Below are 24,563 nucleotides of genomic sequence, written 5' to 3'. Positions count from 1 at the left end.
AACAAAAAGTTCTGGATAAAAATTGGAAGGGCACTCAGGAGACCCCATTCGTGTAAGGTAGTGAGAATGTGGTGTAGTTTCTGCATGTGGTGTAATAAGTCTATCGCAGGTCAAAGAATATAGCTATAAGGTTTTGACATCTGGCGAAGGTTCTTAGGATGGCAGACACCAGGTAAACCACATTATCAGTAGCGAACAGCCTAGGCAAAAACTGCCCTGGGATGGAGACAGAAGACCCCAAGACTTAAGGAGCCAACACAGCCACTCGCTCACCGTGCATTCAAGCAACTTACAGAGAACTTTGTGAGACTAATTAGGAGATAACTAGCCATCGGCACAAGGTGCTTGCCTGGTTTCAGAACTGGGATGATGATGCTTCCTCGCATTGCGATGGGAAACTCACTCTCACTCCAGGTGCAGTTAAAGATGACAAGGATATGATGCTGACAATCTACTGACAGGTGCTTCATCATTCGGTCATGGATACGGTCCAGCCCCGGGGCTGTATCACGCAGTGGGCTAGGACACTGACATATTCCCACTCTCTGAATGGAGCATTATATGGCTCCAGGTGACATGTAGTGGAAGACAACTGCTTTCGTTCCACCCACTGTTTCAGAACACAAAAGCCAGGTTGATTACTCTCAGATGACAAAGCTCGAAAATAATGCACAGCAAAATGTTCAGCAATGGCGTCTGGGTCAGTGCAGACAGTGTCATTCAATATAATACCAGGTACACCTGCAGGTGTCTAATATCAGCAGAGATGTCTGATCTTTGCCCAATGCTTCTGTTATTTTATTAGATGGCAGACCCAGGCACAAAGCCACTTAAAGGCAATGAGGTGCTCAATCAATTGGTGCTGCTTACGGCGTTGGAGAGCCCGCCTACGATCTCTAACGGACTCTGCCATTTCTGATAACCACCAAGGTACTATCTTCAGTCAGGACAGGCCGACGAATATGAGATCTGTAAATCAGCTGCCGGAACAATGGCTGTAGCTGTATTCTGGACTGCCTCACCAATGTCACCATGGGCAACAGCATTGAGAAAAAAGCACTCCAGTCAACACTGTTGAGAGCCCATCTGGGCAGATGTCCGAGGGAGTGACACTGAGGGGGAACAGGAAGATCAGGAAGTGGTCACTACCACAAAGGTCTTCATGGACTCTACAGTGGATGGATGGGAGAAGACAAGGGCTGCAGATGGAAACGTCAGTCGCCAAGGAAGTACCATGTGCCACACTGAAGTGTGTGGGAGCACCAGTATTCAAAAGGCGAAGGTCAACTTGTGCCAGTAAATTTTCAAGGTCTTGACTGCAGGCAGTGATCATGGTTCCACCCCATAAAGGGTATGGGCATTGAAATTACCCAGGATTATGAAAGATGTGGGAAGCCAAGAAACCAGTGCAAACAATATGTTCTGAGACACTTCACCATCAGGAGGGAGGGAAACGCTGCAGATGGTAATATCCTGAAATGCCCTTACCTGAACAGCCACAGCCTCCAAAGGAGTACTAAGAGGCACAAGTTCACTATACAGTGTGTCCAGAATATATAAGCAAACAACCCCATCATAGCTAGCACGATTCTTATAATATCCCCAGTAACCACGAAGGGTCGGGGTCCGCATTGCTGGAAACCAAGTCTCCCGAAGGACAATACAGAAGGCAGGGGAAGTGCTTAAAAGATGTCGTAGCTCAGCCAGGTGGTGGAAGAAACTGCTACAATTCCAATGGAGAATAATATTGTCAGTGTACCGTGAGGCCATGATGGGCCAAGGAGGCAGGTTAGGCCCTAAGGTCACCTTCCAGCACTGGTTGTGGGGTTAAGGCATCAACACACATAGGTCCTGAGCTCCATAAAGTTGTGCAACCTGTGGTCTCAAGGGCCACCAAAATCTCTGCCTTGGCCACAGGAGTGGAACAGGCACAATCTAGTGGTGTGGGTGACACTGGAATCTCCTTCTTCTCCTTTTCTTATATTTCCTCTCCTTGGAGGATTTGGATGATGGTGAGGGCTTCTCTGAATCAGTTTCAGGTAATAATGATGATTGCAAAGCCCTGTGGCCAGCAGCCTGTGGCTCCGGCAGCCACTAGCTGGTATCCAGTTGTAGGCAGAAGCCTTAGAAGGAAGTGTCCCGAGAGGCTCCTAAATGCCAAGAGAAGCCGGAGGAAGGTGATTTGTCTCCAGCTGGGAGGTGGGGACCAATGTCCCTGGTGGGTGGGACGCCAACAATCCCAAAGTAGGTGTGGGGGAAACAACAAGAGGAGAGCCCACAACCATCAGGAGGGCATGCTTGGTCGAGCAGCCCTGAGGGGCAGGGAACGATGTCGTCGTAGATGCAGCATATATCACTGTTCTACGTGCTGGGTGCAACTGGTCAAACTACACCTTGGACTCTTGATAGGTTATTTTATTCAATGTCTTATTTTCTTGTACTTTCTTCTCTTTCGGGAAAACTATGGAATCTGGCGATCAGAGAAAATTGTGCTTTTCCCAGTTAATGCAGATGGGGAGCAGGGGCACAAAGAGAGTTCACATGCAACAGTCATCCACACTCTCTAAGATGGAACTAGTGTTGCAACACGAAAACATGCCTAATTGAAATTTCAAACACTTGAAGGGAGGGGGACATATGGTTTCACAATGCATTGGTATACCATCACCTTGACCTTTTCAGGGAATGAATTGTCCTCGAAGGCCAAGATGCAGGTACCAGTAGTGACCCTATTGCCCTTTGGCCCCCTATGTACATGACGGATGAATTTTACACCCTGTAGCTCTAATGTGGCGTGCAACCCATCATCTGATTGCAAGGGCAGGTCTCAGAAGAAAATGATACACTGATCCATATTTAGACTATTAAGGGGAGTGACAGTCACCAGTAAGTCACCCAACTTGTTACAAGGTGCAGTGCCCATGACTGGGCAGGGGATGCTGTTTTGATAAAAATTGACCCACTTTTCATTTTAGAGATGGTTGCCACTTCACCAAACTTGTCTTCTTTGTTCTCCACAAAGAATAAAGGCTTCGTGGTCAACAAGGAATCCCCATCAGTCCTCGCACAAACTGGAATTCCCATCAGTCCAAGCACAAACTGAGTATTGGGGGAGTATTTCTCTGTTTGCCGGTTAGCCCTACATTCCTCCCATGGAGTGGTCAGGGGAGGGAATATTTTAGGGTCATACCTCTCAGTATTAAGTGAAGACTTTCATTCCATAGAGACTTCTGGGGCCGTATGGCCACCAGCGGGAGATAACTTCATCCACTTCATTTGCGTCTCTTCCACCATGGTGCCACCCATTCCGAACAAGGGCTCTCTCCATGAGTGCCATCCAGCCTCAGTAATGGCTACCTGACCAGTAATCCACTGCTCGGAGTACCTGTGCCTCAGTCACAACGGGCACGTACTCCTTGGCCTACATGGGGAGTTCTTATTAAAAGGAATGGTGCAAAGATGGAAAAGCACAAAGGTGGATCATACACTGCTGTGAGCGACCTTCTCTGCACGACCCACACTTCTGGAAAATTTTGAAAATTGGTGGCAGGTCATACCCAACAATGGGAACCATGCGTTTATTTAATTAAAAGTTCTAGAAAATGCCGGAAGTGGAAACTTGAGTCCCAAATCATAAACCAGGTCCAAGCAGGGTTTGTACCAAGAAAACCATCCGATGGAGAGGCAGTGGGGAAAAGGGATAGTGAATGCATAAGCCTGCACCACAGAAGGGAAGTAATGCTGCCAATGCCAGGGCCCTGTGGTAGTCAAGTATGTACTCACGAAAGAGTTGTGACCCCCCTGTGGGAACCTGCAATTTAATAAAGTACTGTACATTATTTTGGCAGTTGTTCTTTATACTTTACGAGACCAGTAATGTGTTGTTGTTGTTGTCTTCAGTCCTGAGACTGGTTTGATGCAGCTCTCCATGCTACTCTATCCTGTGCAAGCTTCTTCATCTCCCAGTACTTACTGCAACCTACATCCTTCTGAATCTGCTTAGTGTATTCATCTCTTGGTCTCCCTCTACGATTTTTACCCTCCACGCTGCCCTCCAATGCTAAATTTGTGATCCCTTGATGCCTCAGAACATGTCCTACCAACTGGTCCCTTCTTCTCATCAAGTTGTGCCACAAACTCCTCTTCTCCCCAATTCTATTCAATACCCCCTCATTAGTTATGTGATCTACCCATCTAATCTTCAGCATTCTTCTGTAGCACCACATTTCGAAAGCTTCTATTCTCTTCTTGTCCAAACTATTTATCGTCCATGTTTCACTTCCATACATGGCTACACTCCATACAAATACTTTCAGAAACGACATCCTGACACTTGAATATATACTCAATGTTAACAAATTTCTCTTCTTCAGAAACGCTTTCCTTGCCATTGCCAGTCTACATTTTATATCCTCTCTACTTCGACCATCATCAGTTATTTTGCTCCCCAAATAGCAAAACTCCTTTACTACTTTAAGTGTCTCATTTCCTAATCTAATTCCCTCAGCATCACCCGACTTAATTCGACTACATTCCATTACCCTCGTTTTGCTTTTGTTGATGTTCATCTTATATCCTCCTTTCAAGACACTGTCCATTCGTTCAACTGCTCTTCCAAGTCCTTTGCTGTCTCTGACAGAATTACAATGTCATCAGCGAACCTCAACGTTTCTATTTCTTCTCCATGGACTTTAATACCTACTCCAAATTTTTCTTTTGTTTCCTTTACTGCTTGCTCAATATACAGATTGAATAACATCGGGGAGAGGCTACAACCCTGTCTCACTCCCATCCCATCCCCTGCTTCCCTTTCATGCCCCTCAACTCTCATAACTGCCATCTGGTTTCTGTAAAAATTGTAAATAGCCTTTCGCTCCCTGTATTTTGCCCCTGCCACCTTTAGAATTTGAAAGAGAGTATTCCAGTCAACATTGTCAAAAGCTTTCTCTAAGTCTACAAATGCTAGAAATGTAGGTTTGCCTTTCCTTAATCTATTTTCTAAGATAAGTCGTAGGGTCAGTATTGCCTCACGTGTTCCAATATTTCTGCGGAATCCAAACTGATCTTCGCCGAGGTCGGCTTCTACGAGTTTTTCCATTCGTCTGTAAAGAATTTGCGTTAGTATTTTGCAACTGTGACTTATTAAACTGATAGTTTGGTAATTTTCACATCTGTCAGCACCTGCTTTCTTTGTGATTGGAGTTAGTATATTCTTCTTGAAGTCTGAGGATATTTTGCCTGTCTCATACATCTTGCTCACCAGATGGTAGAGTTTTGTCAGGACTGGCTCTCCCAAGGCCGTCAGTAGCTCCAATGGAATGTTGTCCACTCCCGGGGCCTTGTTTCGACTCAGGTCTTTCAGTGCTCTGTCAAACTCTTCACACAGTATTGTATCTCCCATTTCATCTTCATCTACATCCTCTTCCATTTCCATAATATTGTCCTCAAGTACATTGTCCTTGTATAGACCCTCTATATACTCCTTCCACATTTCTGCTTTCCCTTCTTTGCTTAGAACTGGGTTTCCATCAACGCTCTTGATATTCATACAAGTGGCTCTCTTTTCTCCAAGGGTCTCTTTAATTTTCCTGTAGGCGGTATCTATCTTACCCCTCGTGAGATAAGCCTCTACATCCTTCCATTTGTCCTATAGTGATCCCTGCTTAGCCATTTTGCACTTCCTGCGGATCTCGTTTTTGAGACGTTTGTATTCCTTTTTGCCTGCTTCATTTACTGTGTTTTTATATTTTCTCCTTTCATCAATTAAATTCAATATTTCTTCTGTTACCCAAGGATTTCTACTAGCCCTCGTCTTTTTACCTAATTGAACCTCTGCTGCCTTCACTACTTCATCCCTCAGAGCTACCCATTCCTCTTCTACTGCATTTCTTTCCCCCATTCCTGTCAATTGTTGCCTTATGCTCTTCTTGAACCCCTGTACAACCTCTGGTTTAGTCAGTTTATCAAGGTCCCATCTCCTTAAATTCCCACCTTTTTGCAGTAATGTACATGAAAATAATTTATTTAACATAGTTTGATTTTTTTCTATGATTCATTTTACGTAAATCATAATCATTAACAGACCACAAAAGTTGATCATAATTCTGCATACAACAGACTGGCAGAGTAGCTGATCCATGAAATACAAGCTAAACTTAAATTTCAATACTGACAATGTCAAAATTTCATGTCAGAGTTTCAATTGGGAAAGACTACGAGTCCATTAATTTCATATTCTTCACAAATAGCAAGCACCACTTATGAGTATGCTTGTCTGCGCGAAGTATGCAAACATCTCTCTGTGGGTTATTTACTTCATCAAAAATTAGCCAACGACCTCCAAAGTACTGCTCATTAAATACCAGCACTATTTGCAACATTTTGTTTCCATGTGAAACAACTCCTGCCAACCTAAGCAACCTAACAGTTATGGTACTACTGTGGCATAGCAAATCCTTGTGCTGTGTGTTTCAGTTTGCTTTGTGACAGACAAATTCAGTGCAACTAAGTTGGATTATTTGGATGGACGGGTGGATTGATGACATTAAAGCACTTAAACTACAAGGTAATTAGTGCTTAATCCTTTGTGTGTCAAGCAGGGACCAGCCCTAGAGAGGACACAGAACAAATCCTAATGGACTCAGTCGTACCAGAGAATCAAGAAAGCCAAGACATAGAAGCAAGCAGAAGGGAGACAAGAGTAAAAGGGTGAAGCTGGGAGAGTTGTCCCAGTCACAAAGCAGCTGGAGGCCCTCAGGACATGTTATGTAACTGGAAACACACCCTCTGCAACTGACCAGTGTTTCCACACCCTCCATTATCATAAGTAAACTATCTACACGGACAAGATAAAATCTCAGGAAGGAAAGCAATGACAACAAGTCTGTCAACTAACAACAGATGTAAATGAATAAGATTTTCAAAAAGGTAGGAAGGGCAAGAGCCAGGCCACACCACCAAGCAAGGGCAGCCATTGGCCCCCCCGGGTCGGAGAAGGCAACAGGGCACCCCTCCATCAAGTGGCATATGAGGCTCATGTGCCCTACATAACATAAGGGATTAAAAACCACTTTCACAAGTGAAATGTCAAATCAAGTCCGCCGTTTTGGTATCATCCACTAGCACCAGAGGTAACACATCAGAAAGTTTAAGGTATTGCCACAAGGCACCCAAATTAGGCCAGTCCAGTAGGATGTGTTTTTGAGCTTATAGGCGCTCAACGGCAAAGTTATCAGCACCCTTACACTCATTAAAACAAGTGAATGTGTATAAAATTGCCAAACTTGTTGCACACAGTGAAGAGGAAAATCATAAGATGACACTCGTTCACTCACTCCCACCTCACTCGCACTGAGCGACACAACCACGCCTGAAGAGCATAGGAGAGCTAACATGAAGACACAGGGAAATGTAACAGGCTGATCACTTACAAAAATAATGGGTGAGCCAGTCACCCTGTTAAGACTTTAAAAGTATCTCTCTAAAATTTTTGGAAATAAGTTGGACACATCACAAAACCTTAAAAGCCGCCCCAGTAGGGTGTGGGCCACTGAGAGTGGGATGGATCCTCACGTTGGAGGATGTGGCCACGAGTCAGCCAAGTGCCGCCAATGCGAAGACGAGAGAGGACAGATTTCCTGCAAGAAGCGTGAAGGGAAGACCGCTACATGGTCATAGTCTTCTTCATGGTTCTCACATTATTTGTATTTGGAGAAACAAGGGCTCACCAATCCATTTCCAAAGCCTCCAACAATTGTCAGTGCAGAGACAACCGAAGGTCCAGTTCCAGTACAATCACCTCCAAAGACAGTATTCTGGTAGCTACTTTGGCGAACCAGTCAGCACATTCATTACCTGGGATTCTAACGTGATCCTGGATATTCACAACCAGTGGGTGTTAATGGTAGCGAGAATTGTATCTATAAGTATGTTACTGGCTGTAATTTTTTTAGGTGGTGATTTTTACCCTTTAATACTTCTTATTAAGATTGCTCTTACATTTTTTGGATTTCTTTGGGTCCGAGAGAGAGCTCATCTCAGTGCACACTCCGGCAAGCGACACTGATGGAGGATCAAAAAAACTGGAAAATTATCAGTCACACAGGTCATTATGGACTCTGAAGTACATGTATGGGAGAAGACCTGGGCTGCAAATGGAAAGGTCACTGGCTGAATAAGACCCACACGAATTGTGTGAGAACACCAGTATTCCAGAGGAAAAGATCGAGCTCTGCGAGTAACTTTTCAACAGCTTCAGCATGGCCAGTGGTCCTAGTTCCACCACATCAAAGTTACCCAATATAAAGAAAGGTTGGGGGAGATGAAACAACAGTGCAGACGACATCGTCAGCCTCCATGTTGAGTGATATGTGTTTGTCGTAAACAGTGTCAAGAACAAACAGCGAAACACCACCCAATTCTCTTTCACAGTCAGTGGGATTCTTAAAATAGCCAATTCTCTTTCACAGTCAGTGGGATTCTTAAAATAGCCCCAAAAGCACCTGAGGATAGGTGTCCACATTGCTGGAGGGTGGTGAAAAAAGACGGGGAAAGCACAGAGAAGATGTCACACCTCCACAAAGTAGCAGAAAGAAACAACTACAGTTCCACTGGAGGACTACACTATCAGTATCCTGTGGCATGAAGGGACCAAGGGGGCAGGTCATCAGTCAGTGCTGCCTGCTGCCACCGGTTGTGAAGATACATCATCAATAAACATTTGTTTCGAATGAAGGTGAATAGGGGATTCCACGGCCAAAGTGGCCACCAGGAATGTTGCCTCAGACACAGATCCAGAACATGTGGGGTCTGGCAGCGGGGGGGTCAGAGGAGGAACACAAAGTCATATGATCTGCAACCTTTGGCTTTTCAGCCACTGGCTGGCATCTAATGGCAGATCAGCAGAGTCCTGGGAAAGGACAGTCCCGAAGGTCCCTTCCTGGTAAGAGGTGCTGGAGGAGGGTGTTGCTTCTCTGGCTGAGGACTGACATCCCCGGCAGATAGGAATCAACACTCCTGAAGGAGGTGTGGTGGAAGCAGAAAGACAGGGACCCCCAACCACCAGGGTAGTGAGTGCAGGTTGGGTGGCCCCAAGGGCCAGATGTAAAAGACTGGGAGGGCGGTGGCACAGTAATTAAAGAGGACATCATCATCATAGCAGTAGCATATGTCATTTGTCAAACGCTTAGAATATAAGCAATTATATTTCTTCTTGGCCTCTTGATATGTGGAACAGTCAAGGGTTTTGTATTCCTGGATTTTCTTTTCATGTTTGAAAATTGTCCAGTCTGGAGAACAGAGGGAATGGTGTTCCCAACAGCTGACACAGACGGGGTGTGGGATGCAAGGAGCATGTGCGTGCAACTGGTGGCCACAATCCCTACAGACTGGGTTGGCACTACAACACAAAGACATATCCAAATTGAATGTATTTGCAGTGCCACATGGGAGGAGGAATATACAGCTTGACATCACAGTGATACACCATCACCTTGTCCTTTTCAGGCAATGAGTCATCTTTAAAAGCCAAGATGAAGGCCCCAGTATCCATTCTGTTCTCTCTTGATCCCCACTGGACATAACGGACAAAATGCACACCTCATCTCTCCATATTAGCACGCAACTTGTCATCAGTCTATAAAAGGAAATCTCAGTGAAAAATGATACCTGTACCCTATTCAGAATTTTATGGGGGGGAGGGGGGGGGGGCGGTTATATATCACCCAGCTTGTCACTGGTGAACAGCACCCAAGACTTACCAGGGGGGTGGTGGGGGAAGGGGGGGTTGAGGGAGAGGGAAGGGGGAGTGAGCGAGTGGTGAGGGGGAGGGGGGAGGGAAGGTCATTATAAGCAGAATGGAGTCACTTTTCAAATTGCTGCACTTCCTCAAACCCATCTGCAAGATGTTCCATGAAGAACAAAGGCTTTGTAGTCCGAAAGGATTCCCTGTCCATCACAGAAGAAACCATGTGTTGAGGGGCGAGTATTTCTCACCTTGTCTCTGAGCTGTATGTTCCTCTCATGGAATAGCCACGGTAGGAACATTTTGGGGTCACGTCTCTCCAAATTGTATGATGTCTTAGCTTCGGAAGAAAGCAGAAGAAAGTTTAAATCGGCTTATGTGCAAATCTTCCACCATAGTACCAGCCACTCTGAATGAGGGCTCTCCCCATGGGTGACACCCAGCCATAGCAGCAGTTACCTTGCCAGTAAAGCATTGCCTGGTGTCCTCATGTCCCCACCACGATTGGAACGTACCCCTTGGCTTGTGTGGGGAATTTCCAGCTCAGAGACCAATACCACGATCCCTGTATGGTCAGGAGGCTACAACCATGCAGGTACTTGGCCACTCCCCACCCCTGTTCTCCCCAATGCGATGGCTAGTGTTTTGGGCATAGTACCTTCGCAAGAAAGAAAATTGCAAAGAGAGAAGGGGCACAAAGGTGGAACATATACCATGCTGGACAACCTTCCCTGCACAAACCACACTTCTGTAAAATTTAGAAAAGAAGTACCAAGACAAACCCACCAAAGGGAAATAACAAAAAGTTGTAGTAGACTAGAAGATCAGAAAACGAATGTCCAAAACACAAACCAGGTCTGAGCACAATCGGCACCAAGAACAGCAACCAGTGGAAATATAGAGAGGAAAAAAGAATAGTTGGAAGGCAGACTTGCAGCACAGAAAGGGAAATAGCACTGCAAGACTTGGGAGGAGCCTATGGTGGCCAAGTATGTACTTACAAAACAGGTGTGGGCCCCTGGGAGGGCAGGGAGAGGGGGGGGGGGGGGGATTTAGTTTGATAGCCTTATGTAGTACACAATCATGGATAAAGGTGGTTTGACAACTTTATGTAGTAGGGAATGATGTATAAAAGTAACTTAATAAAACTGAGTGCTCTCCATACACATGCAAAATGTAATCTTAATTGTGAAACAGGTCAAGTAGTGAAGATATTACACCCAAAAAAGTGCCAAAAAGATTAATACTACAATACAAAAGACAAAACAATTGCAGAAGTGTAAATGCCCATGGGAAATCGAACATGGCGCTTGGTTCACTAATGATCCACAAAACAAATACAATGGAAAATGCAAATTATGCAGCGTTATAATTACAGTTTCTGTGGCTCGAACAGGAGAGGTAAGTGGAAAAATCATTTATGCATGTATATGTAGTGAGAGAGAGAGAGAGAGAGAGAGAGAGAGAGAGAGAGAGAGAGAGAGAGAGAGAGTGTGTGTGTGTGTGTGTGTGTGTGTGTGTGTGTGAGTGTGTGTGCGTGTGGGCATGCGTTATGGTTATGATTGTTGGCTGCACTGGTGGTTGGAGGTGGGAGACGTGTGAATGGTTTACTCTTTTATTTCCAGATTAAGCAGTAGCTGGAAACAAAATATCATAAAAATATACCAGAATAGGAAAAAATATATCTGACCAACTTGAGAAATTTCTGGGCTCTCCTTCTGCTCCTATATCTAAAAGTTGAGCCTTCAGTTGTAAAGAAACTGTTTCTGTGGATAAACTAGACTCAACATATCAGACTGTAAAACATCATCTGTCCGACAACTGTATGGACTGTATTGTAAAACTGAATATAATTATTTATGTTAATTCAAGAACAGCTTCAAGTATTCGTCTGAGTAGAACCAAAACAGAAGCTCTAGTTATAGATGTGTTGGATCCATATTATATTCAAAATGCAAAGATGATCTAAATACAGATAATTCATTTTATTGCGTACAGAGTGATTCTTCTAACAAGAAAACAATATAAATGTTTCCATTAGTGGTGCATTATTTTAGAGCCAAAAATGGTGTTCAAAACAAGTTAATAGATTTTTATGAAAATAGTGATGGGTCTACAAATGGCATATTTGAAGCAATTCAAAAGCCACTTGAAACATAAAAATTATCTTTTCATAACCTATCAGGGCTAAGTGCTGACAACAAAAATGCTAATTTTGGATTAATCCATTCTTTATTTATGAGAGATTTAATTCATGCACACACAGTGCATAAGTGTATCAGACACGCCACGAGTTTATTACATGAAACACAGACTGTAATTTTGAAAATTTGTACTAGTTAAGCCCACTCTGTTATGAAAATAGAATCAATGGATTGAGACATTCATGAAGTGAAATGCCATGTGGAAATGAGATGGCTCTCTTTTACCCTGAAGAGATACATTATAAATAAATTGGAAATCCATCAGAAGTTATTTTGAGAGCTAAGGACAAAACTGTCCAGTGATTTTACAAACTTATTGATGCTTAACACTTTGCCTGGAATTTACTTGCATTATTGCAGCCATATTTTTAATTTGCTTAATAATGCTGTAAAATGCCTGGAAGGAAACTGCATAACAACTTTGGATTTGTATAATATTGTGGACAATCTTGAAAATACACTAACAAAAAGAAAACTTGGTTTTTTCTTTGCATATAAAACAGAGAAAAAAAATTAAGCTCATGTCTTCACCTGAAATGAACAGTAAAATTCAAACAAGGTTGTTATTATTTGTTGACAAAGCTTTAAAGTACCTAAATAAAGAGTTTGATTTTAATGATACAAACTGGTTATTTACACTAAGCAATATGAATTTAAAAAGCAATGTTGCATTTGGCATTTTGTTAAAATAGTTGAAAATTTAAAGCTGTAAAATCTTAATTTAAATATGGATGAGCTACATAGGGAAATTGCATTATTAAATAAATTATATAATTAAATATATACTTCTGAAGGTTTTGCAGAATTATACACTGTACACAAATGGCAAGAAATATTTAACAAAAAAATGATAAGTTTACGAATGTGTACAAATTATTCTCTATTGTTGATTCCCATGACTTCGACTTTCACAGAGAGTTTTCTTTCCTTTTTCTCCTGTGATGAAAGAAACAAAGCACTTCTGAAATTGATAAAAATTAATCATTTATGTATTTTAACTTAAATATACACTGGCAATATGTTGTGAAGCTGTTAAGCAGTGACAATTGTTTGTTAAATAAATATTTTTAGCAAAATAATTAAGAAAAATAAATAGTACTTTATTTTGATACAGTGTATTTTATTTTTCTACCATTAACAACCAGACTACTTCATTTGCTCAAAGAAAGGGTGGCAATATTAGTCACATTGCTCGCTTGCCACGCCACGTCTGTTAGACCCACATGCCATTTGCCCCATACTCAGCGAGTCACAGCCAGTTGGCGCATGAGGTGACTGCTGGCTGCATTCTTCCATGTGCACGTGCATAGCCAGTGATGGATGCAGGGCTGTAGCACACATCATGTACCATCATTGTACCCAACTGTGGTCATGATTAAAGTACACTCAGAGTCAAACCTGGATCCAACCATTATTGGCTGGGCTCCGTGAGGTACTTGCCACTTAGCATTACCCAATCACTTCAGCGATACTTTCCTACAATAACATTAAGCCAAAATATTTCATGCTTCAAGAAAATGTCTACCTTTTACTCAGTTACCCCTCCCATTTTGACTTCACATCTTTTTCCATTCCTGCTTTTCAGTTTCCACAGTTTCTTTCTTTTTGGGTTCTTATTCATATTTTGGTTTGGATACCCAAATAGCCATTTCTTCCATAGGCTTACTTTGCCATTCCTCTCAATTATTCCACACTCATTTAACACAATTTTCCACACTACTACAAATATTATCCCATAAACTTTATAACAAATAGGAATATTCAGTTAATTTTGCCTGCTGGCATTGAAATTGGAGCTCAGTGGCCCTTCTACTTCACTCGGATTCATTTTTGTTTTCTCCTGATTTGTTCTCTCTCTCTCATCTTGCCCCCATCTTCAACTGAAGGTTCACAATGCATCAACCAGTGGCACAGAATAGCATGCACACTGATTTCTCAGTGAGTTAACATCTAATGGAGAACAGAAAAGTGGAAGTTGTAAATTATCTCATCACTTACTATTATAATTCAAAAGACTGTTTTCTTTTAAGTTGCAAACATATTTTTAAGAGCTACAGGGAGATGATTTTCCGACGGCAACATTTACTAGATGATCACCACAGTTCCAACAAGGGAATGGTTCAGTCTGACATGATGAAACATGCCTTGAAATTTTTTATACGGGAAGAATACACCAAAAGAAAGATCCTGGTTTTGCTACATAAATTCTGACCATGAACTGTGTAAACAGAAGAAAGACTTACACAAAGTAATAAATATGTTCCAAAATTAAACTTGCAAAATTGTGAACGCAAAGTATCTGAAAGATTTACTGTATAGGGTGGCCATGAAGTCCCCTTACCCCCCATTAATAACCAACATAAACCCCTAAGCTTTAATCAATGATATGAACAACAGTTCTTTACAGTTGTTTTGACATATGAACCACGTAGAGTTGCTCATGAGAGGCAATGCGCAGTTACCGATGGAGATCTACAAGACTTGGTCCTCCAAATTGCAACTGAGATGAACATTGCTGGTGTCACGTCTTATGCAGATTCAAGGAATCATACCATATAAGAAGTCACAGAACAATGGCGTTTACTTCAAGTAAAAGTATATAGGGGAGATGCCATTAATTCATAGCTGATGTGAAGACAAAGCTTGCTGTTATACCCCTTCTGCCGTGTATAATGCTGATGATCAGGTTTTGTGAAAGAACTGCGAGTAAATCGCACTCAACCATTTAGAAGCGAAAAAAGACATGAGTCTGTTGTGCAATCAATTAATGCTATGACACATTCGTTTACAACGACAGAGATAAATATGAGTCAATTACTGTTTCCACAGCTTTATATCAGTTTTCAGAGACCTCAAGGCATATTAGGACCAAAAATTAAAAAAAGTGCTGTTTAGTGGCAAACAATCTTATAATTGACCTATCATAATCTGGAAAAATAGTAAAGAATAATTTTTAACATTTCATTTAAAATAGTTTCGAACCAGTTGCAGAAATTAATTCATTGCTTTTGTTGTACTCTTGGCCTGGACATAATACCTGTCTTTCAGGGCAATGACAAAAAGACTGTCGAAACAATTTAGATTCCACATGGAACAACCAGTGCAACTCTTAATAAATAATTTCTTCGACTATGGACAGTATTTTTAAGGAAATTGTCAGACAATATGATTTCCAATAGCTCTGTGTCATTTGAGATTTATCAGCAGATCGGTATTCTTAAATTTCAGTCATTTGTGCATTATCAATTTGCACAGGCACATTTTATGAATTGCTTTAAGTATGCTTGGTATGCAGTACAACAAGCAGAGCAACAGCGAGAACCATTTCTTACTCCACTACAATTCTGCATAAATAAAACTAATAGTTACTGTGACATGCCTGAGAGCATTAAGGTCTATTTCATCAGATGTGCCTGGTCTCAAGAAAACATTTCTTTTCATGATTCAAATGACACTTCACTTTATTGTGATGATTATGGGGAATAAACAAAGAACTGTTTCCATTGTAACTAAATATACATTATTCAAAAATTATCATACGAACTGTGCTACAGGAACTGTTATAAAATGATGTTCATGTAAGAAGTATTTCATTTCAATAAATTAAAGTCATGATCAATGGAAGTTATCTGTAATGTAACATCAAACACTGTCTTGATTTACCTCTGGTAGTCTCCTATGCAAGAATTATCTACACAACAGTTTAGCTGTCAACACGAACTACCTCTTATTCAAAACATTAATGATACGCGACATTTTTTGAATGGTTTAAGTGCTTCAAATCTTCTTGTGTCACTCCATATATTAAGAGATATTAGCACAAAGCAGTGCTATGCTTTTGTCAGAGCTGATCGCATGCTACACATGAAAGGCTATACTAACAGCTGTCATAAGCAGTTCTACATGCAACAAAAATCAGTAACTTCAACTATTTTCAAAAGATACCTGCAGTGCATCTTAGCAGTTAAAATTTTGACAGTGTATTTCTTTCACTGTATTATTCCTGCACAAAGAATTTCAGAGTGGGTTCAACATGTTGACTGGACAATTCCCTTGTAAGTAAATCAACCATATTTAACACTAGTGCCTTGAAGATCTGTCATACTGATGTACATATGTTAAAAATGGAGCCTTGAATGTGAAATTGAATACAATTACAGGAAAGCAATTTTATTTCATTTTTGTAACTTGCCTTTTGTATGTTGAGATCATCATTATCACACCAATACCACCAATCTTATACAAGACTTTAGCTTAGTAAACACATTTGTAAATGCAGAGTCCAATATTTCAGAATTGGTCTGCAATACATTGATATCTGCTCTAGTAAAGTACGATAACAAGAGTTTGAATTCATTAAAAGTGCTCACCAATTACTTTAAATTTTGTCACACTCCTCATTTCAACTATTTTTCGAGTAGGGCCCCACAGGTTCATTATTTATACGTATAATTGATTGGCGACTCCATGTTGTCTTGTGCACTACGACCAGATAACAGGTATACTTGAAAAAAGAGACAGCATTGGTCGTATATTTTTTTTATTATTGCAAAATCGATTTTCTGTCACTGAGTGACCATCTTCAGTGCTATATTGTATAACTTAAATTGGGATGCACTGTTGTCACTAAGCTTACGGCAATCACAAGCTTAGTGACAACAGTGCATCCCAATTTAAGTTATACAATATAGCACTGAAGATGGTCACTCAGTGACAGAAAATCGATTTTGCAATAGTAAAAAAAATATACGACCAATGCTGTCTCTTTTTTCAAATATATGTATAATATCTGACATTTATCACACACGAATGACATAAATGAAGTAGTGAAATAGCTAACCCTGAAATGACGGTACTGATCTCCTCTTCAGTCATCAGTGGAATGGTCACATTAGATTTTGGATGGAAACACATAACTCTACAGGTACCTTCGGCTTTCTTCATTTGGAACAGAGGATCACCACTTTCTGGTGGTTCTGGGACATTTTCCAGAAGAGCAGGAAAATCATTTGTAAACACAAACGTAGAAGTGTAGTGTGGATTTATCTGAAAATTAAAATGCAATACACATAACAGAAAAACAATAACCCAGGAATTTAATGTAAACAAGATAAACACAAGCTAGCATATAATTAATTCTTTTGACACTGAATGACTGACTTTTGACACTGAATGAAAACTTGTATGCTAAACAGTCCTAATCCTAGTGCCTTGGTATCAGCAGGCACAAGGGAAAAAATGTCACTCAGATCTAATATTTAATTGTTAAGACTCACTCAGCTCCATCCCTCACACACACACACACACACACACACACACACACACACACACACACTGCAAACAAACAATAATTCAATAATTTACATATTTTAGCTTATGAAACCACAAGTTTCTTCATCTAGCAGACGTGTGGAAAGGTCTGAATACAAAGAACACCCTGAACCTGGGTCCAGCAAGAGGATCAAGTCTGCAATTTTTTTCAATGACCCTGGGTGCAGTTTCTCGTCAGGACCTGTAGCTCAGAAAATAAGTAAGGGAGAACATTTAGTGCTCCATCTACTGTCAACTGTGATATCAGTAAAGACAAAGCTGAATGCTTATGTGAACTTTTACACCAATGTCTACTGTCTCCTGTGTGTGTGTGTGTGTGTGTGTGTGTGTGTGTGTGCGTGCGTGCGTGTGTGTGTGTTTCCTTTCTTTTCTTTTGTGAAGAAGGCTTCAGCCAAAAGCTAAATGTGTAACAGTCTTTTCATTGTGCCTGCGTGCAAATCAATGTGCCACCTTCGCAGTGAGTAGCAGTCACACATAACTTCTTAATCCATTTACTTCAAATTCTTACAGGATACTCTACTAAGCATTGAGATGAACATAGGCTACATATTTTTTAAACAACAATGTCCAAATTTTCTGTTAAAGAAAATGCTGTGCTGTGGAAATGTGAGGTTTTGTTTTTTCTCGCAGTCAGTTTGAACTATGATAGCAGGTCATTTAGATCTGCAGACAGGTTGTTTCTCACATATATATTCTCCCTCCTTGTATATAATTTTAAATAAAAATTGTACACAAAACTATGTGCTGTTTTGTTTTCTTCATCACAGACAGTTTTAACAAAAAACCTGGAAGTTTTATGTATGGCTTATTGCCCTATGATTACAATACTGGTACCTGCTTGCTATTATGGAATCTGTATTGTGTAAAACTCTGTAATCCCACCCATTTGTTGACCAGAACTGTCGAAATACTGTCACTGAACCTAGCAGATAGAGAGATAGATAGATAGAGAGAGAGAGAGAGAGAGAGAGAGAGAGAGAGAGAGAGAAAGCGAGAGAGGGGAGGGGGGGGGGGGAGGAGGAGGAGGAGGAGGAGGAGGATCTCAGGATGTATATCCAATTCCTATAGACATTTAGCAGTTGTGAATCATTGCTGGGTTCACTAATCCTAAAAATAGTCGAGCAAAACATTTAATGGGAAAGAATGCTCCTCCGTATCTAGCCACCAGTGAGAACTGCGACGTAATTACCTTGGATTATTTAAAGATTTAATTAAATGTGCCAGAGTACAAAGGTCTCTGTAGTCTAGGAATCTTCTTATAAAATTACAGGGAAAATCTATTGTAGTACCAGTTGTAGGGAAACTAATTATGTGGGGTTGTGTTCTGTTCAGATTCAGAATGTCAGATGACTGAAAACTGTAGGTCCTCAAGTAACAGTAGAATTACACGTTACTGTAAATCAGGCTGTTCCGATACTGCCCCATGGAGGCCTGAACCGCACACATTCCACAGAAGTGCAAGACACTCAGCCCTCTCTGCCCATGTGTTCTTGGCCAGTGGAATATGGTCACATATTGCTGTCCAGGTTTCGAGAGGGTGCATTTCTGGATGAGGTATCGAATATATTGCTTCCCCCTACTTATACCTCCCAAGGAGATCACAAATGTAAAATTAGAGAGATTCGAGCGTGCACGGAGGCTTTCCGGCAGTCGTTCTTCCCGCGAACCATACACGACTGGAACAGGAAAGGGAGGTAATGACAGTGGCACGTAAAGTGCCCTCCGCCACACACCGTTGGGTGGCTTTCAGAGTATAAATGTAAATGTAGATGTAGATGTAGATATGCTTGTCTGCAAGATAGCCTGTGCATCAGCCCATTTGCTCACCCTGTCCACCTGTTCCCACCTGTGCCCATTCGGCCGCCGATGGGCAGACACGCGAGCCAGAACGGCCTACCATAAACTGACAACAAGTGGTACAGTAATTACAGACCAGAGAACAGTCCTCATCAGATTGTGATAACCACAGCTCAGTGGTCTCTGTACAAAATCGAGATACAGAAACAGTTCACAGCTCAACTAGACGTGAAAGTCTTACTCTCACCCGAAAAGTACATCCCTAAACGAGGTCTAGATGAGGCAGCAAGCAGATTCAGTGTCTCTCAAATAAGAGAGACGAAGATTACTGGTACTTATTTAAAACTCAAAAGCGCTCCTCCTCCACTAGTAACAAAGATGCAAATTAAAATTTTTAAAAAGCTGGTAAATGATTAAAGTCACCAAAAATATTTTTTCAGGTGAAATATTAAAAATTGGTATTTTCCCTCAACCTGTCCAACCACTTTTTTATTAAACGTAACAGAACATCTGCAGTCAGAACAGTAAAAGAGGAACTGAAAATAGTAGTGGTATCTTGAGAGGGAACATGCACACATACCACTCTAGCCCTTCATCTTTTCCTCACTACACCCTCAAAGCAGATGGCTACTTCTGAGTGTTCTGTTGAGTTGGAAACGACAACTCAGCAGAAAAACCTGGAAGCACGATATTAATCAAATGCTATTAATCAAGAAAACCTGAGAGCTCTTCCTTTCCAACTTATCCCTCTTTCTTCCCTGAAGATGAAACTACAAGTTCCAAAAGCAAAGGTACAATCTTTCTTCTATTTTTAAGTCTCTCTATACACAGGCCATTATAATTTCACCTCCTGACGGCAAATTCTGGTCAGTGTTTCCTGCATTTTTGTAGGAGGGAACTGGAAACCATGGGAAAGAACAGATGCAGAGGCCCACACTATATGGTACCATGGAGCTGGCATTCAGCAGAAAATACGTAGTGGGAGCTGTAGCAAACGCAAAAATTGTCACATACAACAACCCAGGAATGATCAGCGGCCCAATAGAGGTCACTAGCCCATTGATGGTGATGAAGAAGAGTGTGATACGCTCAACACAGAGCCCTGAGATGCCATTCTCTTGGACCTGTGGGGAGTTGAGTGAAGCGCCAATTCTTAATGTTGAGACACATTGGGTCCTTGCATAGCTTAAGGTTTGGAACAACTATGTTATCTCGGCATTTTGAGAGGAAAACACGCTGAAAACAAATACTGTTGAAGCACCTGAGTAGATGTTGCCTTTCAGGAACGTTCAGGTGTTGAGTCTTCCAATTGTGAACTGAATCCGAGGCTGGAGGAGTATTGTGTGATGAGACAAGAGCCTGAAGTATTTCACAGTCTATGAAGAGTTCATTATAGGGTTCAGCTGGGTGGGAAGTGAAACATCAGATGTCTTCAACTTGTCATTTCTGCAGTAGGAAGGTAGCCAAATAGGATGAGAACATCGATGCTGTTGCAAGGTGTTCTGCAAGAACCAATGAATCGGTACTAAGACCTCCCTGTATGACAAGACCCAGAACATCTGTTGATCATTGGTGGCCGAGAAGATTACGCAGCTTGGTCCACACCTGGGATGAAGAAGCATACCTCCCTATGGAGGAGACATAGTGGGCCTCATTTAAAAGTGATAAGGGTCGTCTGTGAAGGGTAGTCTGAATCGTTGCAGGTCTCATCGGCGATCCTAAACAGCTATTGCAATGTCTTTGCTCCACCATGACACTACCTCACAGTGGGAAGGATGGGGGAATGGAAGCAGAGGCTGTAGAAAGGAGGATGGCAGTTCTTGTGGCATGGATGGTTGTGTCTGACATGCCTTGCACAATCTCATCAATGAAATCCAACGGAGAGGCAGTGAATAGAACAGCAGGGGCATACAAAGGCCAGTTGGCTCTTTGAAGCACCCAATGTGGTAGACAGTCAGTCAGGCAGTGGCAAGGAAATGGCAGGATTGCCGGAAACTAGTCACTGTCAAAAAGGTCATCGTGTAGTTGATGAATAGATTGGTTGGTTAAAGGAACCACACTATAAAGTCATTGGTCCCTTAATCCTTTGTCTTTCAAGCTGGGAATAGTTCATAGAGAGGAAGGACATGAAAGACAATGCACTTGATTTTATCTGAGAATCAAGAAAACCAAGAGAAAGAAGCAAGTAGAAGTGAAAGAGGGCTTAAAAGGGTGAAGATGGGAGAGTTGCTCCACCCTGAAAGCAGCTGGAGGCTGTCAGGACCTGTTTGCAACCGGAAACACACCCTATGCATCTGACTGGTGCTTCCACACCCTCCATTACCACAAGTAAACTAGCTAAAGGAACAAGAAAGAATCTCAGGAAAGAGAACAATGATGATGATTCTGTCGAGCAATGACAGATGTAAAAGAATAAGAACAAGTAACATGGCAAAAGCTGGAGCCAGGCCGCCCCACTGAGAAAGGGCAGCCTCGGGCCCCTCAGGTAGAAGCAGGCCACAGTGCACCGCTCCAATCCCTCAATCGGCCAATGAGGTTACTGTGCTCTATGTCACAAAGAGGACTAAAAACCACTTTCATGGGTAAAATGTAAAACCAAATCAGTTGCTTTGGTCTTGTCCACTAGCACCGGAGGTAGCGTGTCAGTAAGTTAAAGGTTTCGCCATAAGATGGCCAAAGTAGGGTAGTCCAGTAAGGTGTTGGCACACTGTGATGGGCATCACACCAACAGTGTCATGGATCCTCATGTCAGAGGATGTGGCTGCGGGTCAACCAAGTGGCACCAATGCGAATCTGACAGAAGACAGTAGATTCCCTGAGAGAAGCACGGAGGGAAGACAACCACACAGTTGTGGTCTCCTTTATGGTTCTCAGTTTATTCCGAGAAACCACGGCATACCAAGTTGCATTCCAAGCCTCGAAAAATTGTTGGTGTAGAGTCAACTGAGTCCAGTTCCAGTACCTACATCTCCTAACTTTGAATCCTGTTAGCCAACATGGCCAACAGGTCAGTATTTTCTAATTTCCTGGAATGCCAATGTGACCAGGGGTCCATACAAAGACACTCGACCATCCAGCGTGGTAGAGGTCATACAGGAGATTCCTGATAGTCACAACCAATGGGCGCTGACGGCAGCACTGCCAATTATGAACATCTTCCCAGTGCAAGAATGAGCATGACTGTAGTAAATATACTGCATCAATTCAGCAGGGAGCATTGTTCACTGCACCTTGTGTGTGTGTAGGCAAAACCGGTTCACCCATCGACAGCAAAGTCATCAGTGTATACCACTTCTGATCCCGAATATGCATCAAGGGTATCCAGGAATAAGTGGCAAAAAACCATGTGAGTCAACAGAACCTTTTGCATAGGTTGAGGCAGATCTGATGATGGGGTACACACCATGGGGATTGCTCCCTAGTAAGTGGCGACAGTGGGGGGTACCATGAGTTCACAGAAGAGGCCCTGTGTGTGAACTGCGATTGTGATTCTGGCCCAGGTGGAAAACCTGTGCAAGGAGCTGTTTAAATGCAATGAGGTGCTCCATCAACAGATGTTGCTTATGGCACTAGAGAGTTTGCCAGTAATCTCTAATGGTCACGGCAATTTCGGATGTCCAATAAGCTACTGTCTTCCAACACAGGGATCTAAAGGAAGAAAGGTTCGCTGTGTCAGCTGCTGACAGAATGGGGTCATTCCATGTCAAGTGTCCTAGAATAAAGAACGGTTCCCACTCGACCATCTCAAATTCGGTTCAAAACTTGTTTTTGTATACATATGTATGTGTTAGGTCAACGTGCAAAATTTTGGCTCAATTGTTATAGTGGTTAAAGAGCTAGGGGCTCCTTAATGGACCCCATACCAAGCCACAAAGCACATGGTGTGAAGAATTTGGTCAACTTTGTTATAACTTTGTGCATCTTCTGTGATATCTATCACTCTGAATTTTTGTACCACAGTACAACTTTTGTTGCTGAATGCAGCTAAAGCATTCAAATCCCTTAGAAATGACTATCCATTATGCTACTTGGTCTGAAAGTGCCTTGTAAAATTTATCACTAAAGATTTCAGTCAGACTGAAAGCTTCTTTTACTATAAGGGATAAGCAGCTATGACCTTGATTTTTGAGCTGTTAGCCAACAACCGGGTACTAACTATACTACACCAGTATTAGCATTTATGAGTATATAGTTCCGATTTTATTGACCCTTGTCTCAAGTGTCAAATTGAAAATTTCAAATTTACAGCATTTTTCAGGACCAGTTTTTAATATGGCTACCATCTCTGATCTTCTTTTAACTGACACCATTGAAAAGAGCTCAGTTTTTGCTACAAGGAACATTAAAAATTAGAATGGTAATTTTCCATATTAGGCATTTAAAGTAGATTAAAAGAAACCTAAGCTGATACACTTACCGCATGTATTACCACGTTGGCAGCTGTTGTGCTGGAGAACGTCAAGGCACTTGTGATTTGTTGGTACAAATTATTTGAAGGATGATACTTTTCTTCCTCTGATGTGCAGGTACAATTGTTTCATGTATGTGTTCCAGAAACTTCTGGAAATTAGATATGAAGGTACGACTGTTTTGTAACACAGGGTATGGGTTCCAGAAATTTCTGTAAATTGAGATGCAGATATTGGTGTTTTATAACACAGGGCATGGATTCCAGAAACCTCTAGAAATTCGGTATGCTGGTATGACTATTTTATAACAAGCCATAGGTTTTGGAAATTTCTGGACATCTGATATGCAGGTATGACTGTTTTATAAAACAAGGCATGGATTCCAGAGACTTACATGCAGATACAACAGTTTTACAACAAGGCACTAGAAACTTCCAGAATTTTCTGGAATGTTCTCCAGTATTCTCATTTTTATTATGTAATTTGATTTGGATCTCTTTCATGTTTGTATGCAAACTGTCAATTATTGTATCATTTGTGGTTATTGCCTGTGGATGTTTACCTTGCAGCTTGGTTGATTCCTTCAATCCATTGTTGAATCATTGCTGAAGTTGTTATGGCTTTGAACAATGGAAATATGGACCTAGAGCAGTGCACCATTGGACAAATTAAAAAGTTTGTGTGTCATTTAACTAAGTTCACCAAGGACAAAGGCCTTCTGAAGTCAATTAGTGACCTCTTTGAGGAGGTTCGGAATTTGCTTATTCGACGAATTGGATTTATGCTCGATTGTGATGCCAAAATGTGTATACATCATGAAGCAGAACTGTTGACCAGATTTCAATATCTGCAGAAAACATGCTGCAATCCATTTCAAAAGAAGAATCGTGTTCAACAAAGGTCTGCTTCCTATTGACGTCGCAACAGTCGACTTTTTGAAACAACTTACAACAGTTGATGTTAAGCCTGAATAGAAGCTTTGGTCTGCTTGTAGGGTTGACATCAATGCAAAAAAGGCCAAGCCATTGCCATCATCAGAGTCTGATGAAGATGATGCTACAGTTGCTTCAGATAGCTTGA

General features: G+C 41.6%; 1 protein-coding gene across 2 annotated transcripts in view; it reads right to left on the bottom strand.

Annotated features, from left to right (window-relative positions):
* The window catches only part of LOC124555297 (probable galactose-1-phosphate uridylyltransferase), a 192,083-nt gene that overhangs the window by 88,711 nt on the left and 78,809 nt on the right, over positions 1–24,563 (bottom strand). For both annotated transcript variants that reach the window (XM_047129168.1, XM_047129169.1), the window contains one exon: positions 16,787–16,992. In XM_047129168.1, coding sequence (XP_046985124.1) covers positions 16,787–16,992 — 206 coding nt within the window. The remainder of the gene's footprint in view (positions 1–16,786; positions 16,993–24,563) is intronic.

Source organism: Schistocerca americana, chromosome X (assembly GCF_021461395.2).
Source record: "Schistocerca americana isolate TAMUIC-IGC-003095 chromosome X, iqSchAmer2.1, whole genome shotgun sequence".
Classification (NCBI taxonomy): domain Eukaryota; kingdom Metazoa; phylum Arthropoda; class Insecta; order Orthoptera; family Acrididae; genus Schistocerca; species Schistocerca americana.
Note: the sequence above shows the minus strand (reverse complement) of the source record. Positions and strands in the feature narration are given on the sequence as shown.